The 7,719-nt window shown below is 45.6% G+C and overlaps 1 protein-coding gene across 1 annotated transcript in view; it reads right to left on the bottom strand.

Moving 5' to 3' along the window:
* Window positions 1-1,517: 1,517 nt before the first annotated feature.
* Window positions 1,518-7,719, bottom strand: part of LOC311134661 (serine/threonine-protein kinase WNK1-like) — a 60,684-nt gene continuing 54,482 nt past the window's right edge. The window contains exons 23-26 of the mRNA XM_084168409.1: window positions 5,589-5,776; window positions 5,313-5,414; window positions 4,931-5,139; window positions 1,518-4,801 (exon numbers count right to left, since the gene is read on the bottom strand). Coding sequence (XP_084024535.1) covers window positions 4,427-4,801; window positions 4,931-5,139; window positions 5,313-5,414; window positions 5,589-5,776 — 874 coding nt within the window. The 3' untranslated portion in view covers window positions 1,518-4,426. The remainder of the gene's footprint in view (window positions 4,802-4,930; window positions 5,140-5,312; window positions 5,415-5,588; window positions 5,777-7,719) is intronic.

Raw genomic sequence — 7,719 nt, 5'->3', positions numbered from 1 at the left:
TAATATCCTTTCAAATACAAATCCACTGAACCCGTTTACGACCAATGTACAAAGCAAAGGGCGTGACCTGGGTAAATTTCGAGGAGACACGCCACTCAAACTACGACCCAGGCAAGCGGGAAATGCAAATCATATTTGTAGATAGAATTCACTAGCTAGCTAAACTCTACACGCTGTAAACTCCAAGGTAATTTACGGAACATTTATGAACTTCCCAACGTTTGTGTCGAATAGTAAAGCGTCACCTCATAGCTAGCTCCGTTTCCATCGGCAAATGCTTGCCAAAACTCCTGCTAGCCAGTACGAGTACACTATAGTTACTGTTAGCTAGCTAGCTAAACTAGATTAGATGAGTTTATTAGTCACATGCACAGGGTCGCAGATGTAATCGCAAGGTACGGGTACAGTGCAATTCTAATGCTCCGAGCTCCAACAGTGCAAATCAAAAAAGAGAAGTGAATGAGACAATAGAATGTAGGGTGTAGAATGACCATAGGGGGAACACGACCCACGAACCCCCACCACACAGCCGAGGTCATGGGTGGCACCAACCCCAGTACAGCCCCCCAACCTCATTGGCAGAAATCAGTGGCAGTCAGTGCCGTTTAAGATGAGGGAGGATTATATATTTATTTAATAAGCATGGCTGCATTTCTATTATGGCATATTGGATGACTGTCACTCATATTCCATTCACCCAGTTCAATGTAACAGCAATAAGGTTTCCACTCAATGTCCAATTGGAATGATTGTCCTCACCACCATAACAGTGACTTCACACACTGAGGTTGCTACAACCTAGCCTATGAATTAAAGTTCACAGTGTAGGTGCACACAGGTCGAGATACATTTTTGAGGTGACACATGGACAGACAGGGACACATTCAATACCACCTTGCACACTCTTGCCTGCATCTAGCTTATATAGGCTGTAATCATTAGTCCAACATTTGCAAACAAGAGTTTCTATAGGACAAATTCAGGTATGTTTATCCCCATTAAGAAACATTTTAACAGAATCTGCGGAATGAATACAACCCTGATCATGCGTAAACACAGTTCACTTTCATAGCAGCCACGTTGTATTCCTTCTAGCATCAATGCACTCTCCTCTCACCTTGTCCCTTCGCTTGTGGACTTCAATGCACAACACATCAGCTGTATGTGACCAGGCAAAAAAACCTTTCCATGCAAGAGTTCCAGTGTTGTGTTGCATAGTCATTGCCAGCTAGCTAACATAGCATCCCTGTTTGAGCAGGGTGTTTGAGTAGGCTAAACTAGCTAACTGCATTTGCTAGCTAAGTAAGTGAAACAAAGTAAAAAAAAAAAAAAAAAAATGAATCTCTCCAAATTTATTTGTTCAAAACTGTTAAACTATTGTCTTTCTCTGAGTCAACTACTCCTCACATTTTATGCAGTGCTAGCTAGCTGTAGCTTATGCGTTCAGTACTAGATTCATTATCTGATCCTTTGATTAGGTGGACATGTCAATTCATGCTGCAAGAAGATGACACTCATAATGATCAGTTCAATTTTTATTAATCTTTTTTACATTTTGTACAATGTGAAAAAACATACACAAAACCATAGAGTAGACTGGTCACAAGAAGAGCCAGAGGGACAGGAATCCAAGGGTACAACATTAAATAACTTAGTGATATGTCAGTAGCCTTAGGAGACCGTATTTTGCCGGGATAATATTTTAACCACTTGAGGATAAATAACATATTTACTGTTAATAGGATGACTAGTAGCTTCTGTGTGACCATGTGCTGTACAGTGGGTTGTGTTGTAAGTAAGCCCAAGGGCTAAAACCAGTTAGCATGCAGAATTCAGGAAACACAGATATATTGATATATTGATAACTGAAAGATCGGCACTTTGTGTGGACTCACTTACAGGAAGGCAAAGATTAACAAAAAAAAAGAAAAAAAGCAGGATCTCGGTTTTCCAAATATCGAAAACACTTTTTGTAAAGTCAGTAACAACCCTCCTCAGCATGCAAACATCTCCATTCCCCCTCAGTTCCTATAAAACTTTAAACATAGCATATTCTGCATTGCAGTAATTTAATATTCTCTAGAGAAGTGAAAGTAGTTGTTCAATCCAGGACTGGGTAGGTGAGAAGGGCACTGTAGTGAGGGAAATGGCACCATTCATGTGAGGTGACAAAGAAGCAAGAGAATGGTACCAATGAGGAAAAAAAACAAGACAACAGTTTAGTTCTCCTTCACTTAAAATAAGTGCTGCTATGCAATACTGTACTGATTACATTCATTCAGAGAACCTACTAACGGACAAATCTTACCCAAATCTACCTTCAACAACCAATATAGGATACACACAAACACATGCTGTTTTGGTGACGACAGAAAATAACTCGACTTCATACAACCCAGTGTGCTCTGCTTTCAATTAGTCAGTCTTGTGTTGGAATAAGACTGTCACCTGCCTCTTCTGACACTGACTTGTTTAGGTATGTTAAACTTCCTCAACCTCCACACATTAGACATTTACCAATGTCTGATGACATTTCTGATGGATCTCACAGGTTGGTAGTAAACTGGTCTTTCAGTCACTGGACATTAAGCCATCAGAACAGCAGGGCTAGGTGATTATGGTGGAATTTCTCTCAGTAGTGAGAATGCAAGGCACTAAAGAGTTCTGTACATTTTTACTGGTACTATGTGGGGGTGGGTTACAGCAAGACACGTAGTACTCTATGATGATGAGCATTATGTGAAAGCATAATTTAATATGAAACATTTACCGTGTATGTATAGATAAAAAACAAGATGAAATGACAGGGTGGTGTATGATAAGAGCAGAAGAAGCACATAACTACTCCCCTGTGTTACAGAGTACAATACTAATAACCCTGCAATTGCTCTTTTATATTCATTTAACTACGTTGTTTAACAACATTTAATAATCACTGTGAAACATCAAAATCTGATCGCTGAACAGGTCGATAAAGAACATATTTTGTATTTTTATTTAAAATATACACATAAAACTAACCACAGAAAGAGAACCCTAGACAATTTGTCATGATTCTGAAAGATGACGACAACTGGAAATAAGGTTGGAGACATTTTTGTTGACATTGCTTAGAGGTCTGTGTGTGAACATCATGCACCGTTCACTCGCTAGATAACCCTATGAATGTAATACCTTTCTAACAGAACTGTACCGAGGACCATAGCCTTGCTTATCAGTCTGACTACAGTACACCAGGTGGTGAGGTGCGAGACAACTGACTGACACAGTAGCTAAGGTCGAAAACCAAATGATCACAGTAGCTGAAGCCAATGACTCAAACCACTGAGCCTAACCAGTTGCTAAGGCGTAAACCCAAATCACTCATGGATACAGTCACTTCAGGCTTAATCCAAAACCTGGACAAGACAGGTGAAGTAGGTATTGATAAACTATCTACAGACAGGTCAGTTACTTAGCTCACACTAACGTTAGGTGGTCTCATAAGAAACTAACACACCCAGTCAGGCATAACATCACATCAGACCAGCTCAGAGGGACCGATAAAGTAAAATAACCATAACTTAGGACAAGAAATATCTATATACAAAGACAATGTGTACATGTGTTTGGGGGTTTAAGGCCACTCTTACACAGGGGGCTCACTCCTTTCCTCACATTGCTATTACTGCATCTTACTGTATGGCGACCAAATGAATAACACTAAACAAACACTGTCCACTATAACCCTACCTAACCAACTTCCATTCACTCTCTTTCATTCCACCTCTTCTCTCCTTCTCTACATATCGCTCTCTCCTTTCCTTTCACAAACTTGTTCGCCACAATTAATCAGTTTCTCAGAAAGAAAGCTTCCCATACCATTCAACGCCTCAATCTCAGCCAATGACAGTAGTGCTAGGAGGCGCATGTGTGTTTGCAGGGTTTCACTCCATCTACTAACTCTGTTCTAGTTAAGCTTAAGGCCAGTTACAGTCAAGAAGTGATTAAGAGTTCCCCCTCCCTACCCTCCTCTTTAAGGGAATGATGAGATCACAATGGTGCTTTCAACAGACGTCTTTGGCCGTTGCCAGTTGTGCCCTTGGGTCCATAGCTTTCATTGGACAAACCCAAATGTCAATCACAGCCCGATTCCACAGCCATTGGCAGAAAAGACTGGGCCCTGGTAAGGGTGAAGGTGTGATTGTGTGCTGTGGGTATGTATTGCACTCTCCCTCCAACTGACAGACATCACTCTCTGTCTGACAAGACTGAACCACAGTCTCCTCTCCTCCGTTTTCACTTTATCCTCTTTATTCCACCTCACCAATTAGCGAAACAGAACAAAACGTCAGATAGTAGTTGTCCTCCTATGGCTCTCTTCCTCCCTGCCCTCAGTCCCTCTCATCCCAGCCTGACTAACCCAGGTCCAGGGCTGCAAGCTGGGCTACGTGGGCCTCAGGTTGAGACCTCCAGGGTTGCTGACAGGTTTCTGGGTGGCTCCCATGTGGAAGGCCTGCTGAAGGGGGGCTGAGGCCGAGGAAGGGGCCTGGGGCTGGTACTGGGCCAGCGGCTGGGTGGGGGCCAGGAGACCCACCTGACAGGGTCCTGCCCACTGGGGGGCGCTGTAGGGGGCTGGGCCGTAACCAAACCCCTGGGGAGGGGGGCCCAGAGAGCCCTGACGCTGGCAGAGTGGGATGGAGGGGTTAGTGGTGATGGGGAGGTGGGCACCTGCCAGGGTGGTAGAGGTGGTGGAGGGGAGGGTGGGGCAGAGGTGGCCGGGGGCAGAAAACTTTCGGCTCATGTTGGCTTGTGGAGGGATCTGTAGTTAGGGAGAGGGTGTTCAAAACCACAATTAAGTAATTAAGTAAAATTATGTAAAATGGAGCTAAAAACGAATTAGACTGACATTGAGATGCACTGGTCTTTAGACTGAGTAGTGTGGCCTTACGTCATGTCCGGGTCCCTGGGCTGTCCCCTTGGGTCCTTTCTTGCCTTGGGAGAGGCTGATTGCGTCTCGGGCCCAGTTGTCAACGAGCTGGTGCAGGTCGTCTGTGAACGTGCCCTTTCGGCTCTGTGTTAGGGCCGTGGCTGTGTTTGGGCCTGACGGCTGGGAGTGGCTGGTGTTCGCTCCACTGTCTGAACTGGTCCCACTCACTCCTGGAAGGAACACAGAGACGAGTTCAACCTGGGAAGCCAACTAATTTCTCAATCAAGTTTGGCTTCTCTTCTGGAGAGTCATCTCTTGGTTTGAGGAATATTGCTTGGGTTTGCCTTTCTAAAACATTTAGTGAAGGAGCATAGACAATAGGAGAGCGGCTCTTTGTGCTTACCCATGGTGGAAGTCCGGCTGCCTGACTCAGAGACCCCTGCAGTGGGGGGAGAGGTCTGCTTAGGGGGGGACGCTGGGGGGCTCTGGCCTGTGACTGGGGCTCCTAAACACACACCAACATCAACCAGAGTTGAGAGGAGAGAAACTGATCACATTACATTTACACTTTCTAATCTAGCAGCCTCTACCCTTTAATATCGACTAATTAGTTGTTGCTTGCAGTCGTGTACATTTCCATTCAGCAGTGCACAGACAGACCAATCATAACGCTGGTTACCCGAGTGCATTGGGCTGGCCTGGGCGCTGCTGCGGGCTGATTTGCTGGCCTTGGTCTTGGGCCTGCGTCGGCCCCCTGCCATAGCGGGGGAAAGGACAGCTGAAGGAGGTGGTTTACCCAGCCTGGTGAACAGAGCATCTATCTCCTCCTTCTGACGTGAGTGGAGGGTCTGGATCTCTATCATATGTCTGTGGAGGGGAGGAGAAGGGGAGGAGAAGGGGAGGAGAAGGGGAGGAGAAGGGGAGGGCAGAGTGTGAGGCAGGGTTGTAACTAGGGCTGGCACAATTACTGCGTAACTGACGGTTATGGATGAAGTGTCATGAAAATAAAATAACCGTCATAACAGTTAACGTTTTGTTTGTTTGTTGTGGCAACGAACAGCTGACTGAAGACGGGATGGCCGGGGGCATTCATGCCTTTGAGTCTGTTTCTGCTGTAACATGGACTCTTAATGTGATGAAACTGTGTTGCTCCTTGCTGAAACAAGCAAGTTGTTGGCGCAAACATTAATTTGTTTGCTATTCTAACGGTTATTACAGAGACCTCGTCATTTGGCTGGCCAATTGCAGTCATCCAAAATTCCATGACCATCACATCCCTAGTTGTAACAAGAAATACAGTACAACAGTCACCACTCTCCTTTTATCCTTTACTTATGCAAGTGATCCCATTGAGATTAAAAAATATAAAGGGAAATAGAGCCCAAAACAGCAAACAAACTGGTTAAGCGGGACTCTAACCGGTACGCTTGTAAGAAATCCCGCTATGCTCTCCGACGAACCATCAAACAGGCAAAGCGTCAATACAGGACTATGATTGAATCGTACTACACCGGCTCCGACACTCGTTGGATGTGACAAGGCTTGCAAACTATTACTGACTACAAAGGGAAGCACAGCCGCGAGCTGCCCAATGACACGAGCCAACCAGACGAGCTAAATTACTTCTATGCTCGCTTCGAGGCAAGCAACACTGAAGCATGCATGAGAACATCAGCTGTTCCGGACGACTGTGTGATCACGCTCTCCGTAGCCGATGTGAGTAAGACCTTTCAACAGGTCAACATTCACAAGGCCACAGGGCCAGACGGATTACCAGGACGTGTACTCCGAGCATGCGTCCTCTGTAGCTCAGCTGGTAGAGCACGGCGCTTGTAACGCCAAGGTAGTGGGTTCGATCCCCGGGACCACCCATACACAAAAATGTATGCACGCATGACTGTAAGTCGCTTTGGATAAAAGCGTCTGCTAAATGGCATATTATATTATATATTATATTTATTATTATATTATGCGCTGACCAGCTGGCAAGTGTCTTCACTGACATCTTCAACCTGTCCCTGACTGAGTCTGTAATACCAACATGTTTCAAGCAGACCACCATAGTCCCTGTGCCCAAGAACACTAAGGTAACCTGCCTAAATGACTACCGACCCGTAGCGCTCACGTCTGTAGCCATGAAGTGCTGGTCATGGCTCACATCAACACCATTATCCTAGAAACCCTAGACCCACTACAATTTGCATACCGCCCCAACAGATCCACAGATGATACAATCTATATTGCACTCCACACTGCCATTTCCCACCTGGACAAGAGGAACACCTACGTGAGAATGCTATTCATTGACTACAGCTCAGCATTCAACACCATAGTGCCCTCAAAGCTCATCACTAAGCTAAGGATCCTGGGACTAAACACCTCCCTCTGCAACTGGATCCTGGACTTCCTGAAGGGTTGCCCCAATGTGGTAAGGGTAGGTAACAACACATCTGCCACGCTGATCCTCAACACGGAGGCCCCTCAGGGGTGCGTGCTCAGTCCCCTCCTGTACTCCCTGTTCACCCATGACTGCATGGCCAAGCACGACTCCAACACCATCATTAAGTTTGCCGACGACACAACAGTGGTAGGCCTGATCACAGACAACGATGACAGAGCCTATAGGGAGGTCGTCAGAGACCTGGCAGTGTGGTGCCAGGATAACAACCTCTCCCTCAACATGATCAAGACAAAGGAGATGATTGTAGACTACAGGAAAAGGAGGACCGAGCACGCCCCCATTCTCATCGACGGGGCTGTAGTGGAGCAGGTTGAGAGATTCAAGTTCCTTGGTGTCCACATCACCAACA

The sequence above is a fragment of the Coregonus lavaretus genome (genome assembly GCF_964263955.1).
Source record: "Coregonus lavaretus genome assembly, chromosome: 9".
NCBI lineage: Eukaryota > Metazoa > Chordata > Actinopteri > Salmoniformes > Salmonidae > Coregonus > Coregonus lavaretus.
This window is presented reverse-complemented; position numbering and strand designations above follow the sequence as displayed.